The 407-nt window shown below is 67.3% G+C and overlaps 1 protein-coding gene across 1 annotated transcript in view; it reads right to left on the bottom strand.

Moving 5' to 3' along the window:
- Positions 1-407, bottom strand: part of PAN2 (PAN2 poly(A) specific ribonuclease subunit) — a gene marked incomplete at its 3' end in the record, with an annotated part of 8614 nt that overhangs the window by 761 nt on the left and 7446 nt on the right. The window contains exons 20-21 of the mRNA XM_010011762.1: positions 229-332; positions 13-170 (exon numbers count right to left, since the gene is read on the bottom strand). Coding sequence (XP_010010064.1) covers positions 13-170; positions 229-332 — 262 coding nt within the window. The remainder of the gene's footprint in view (positions 1-12; positions 171-228; positions 333-407) is intronic.

The following is a 407-nucleotide window of genomic DNA, read 5'->3' as shown; positions in this document are numbered from 1 at the left end:
GGGGGACCTGACCTCGTTCAAGGTGACAAACTCAGCGTCCAGCCCCACCAGGTCTCCTGCCTGCGGCATCTCGCTCAGCATGAGGGGGATGAAGGTGGCGTGGCACTTGCGCTGCTTGCGAGCCAGCGAGGCCTCTGCCAGCAGCACGCTGGCCTCGATGGGGTTCTTGACGAGGAGCCCCGCGGCAGGGCCGCTGCCCACGCGGCCACTTCCACCCCAGGCACTCACTGACGAGGTTGTACTTGGCGTTGAGGTTCCTCCGGGCGTAGTAGAGGATGGCCGGGACCTTCCAGCTCATGTCGAACTGCACTGCCTCGCACTGCAGGGACAGGCCAGAGCCAGGGCCAGGGTCAGGGTGTGGGGCAGGGGGCTCCCCCCCGAGCCCCAGTCTCACCCCACACCTGCTC

This window comes from Nestor notabilis, unplaced genomic scaffold, assembly GCF_000696875.1.
Source record: "Nestor notabilis isolate BGI_N333 unplaced genomic scaffold, ASM69687v1 scaffold24143, whole genome shotgun sequence".
NCBI classification, from domain to species: Eukaryota; Metazoa; Chordata; class Aves; order Psittaciformes; family Psittacidae; genus Nestor; species Nestor notabilis.
The sequence above is the reverse complement of the archived record's forward strand: the minus strand, read 5'-3'. Positions and strand labels throughout refer to the sequence as shown.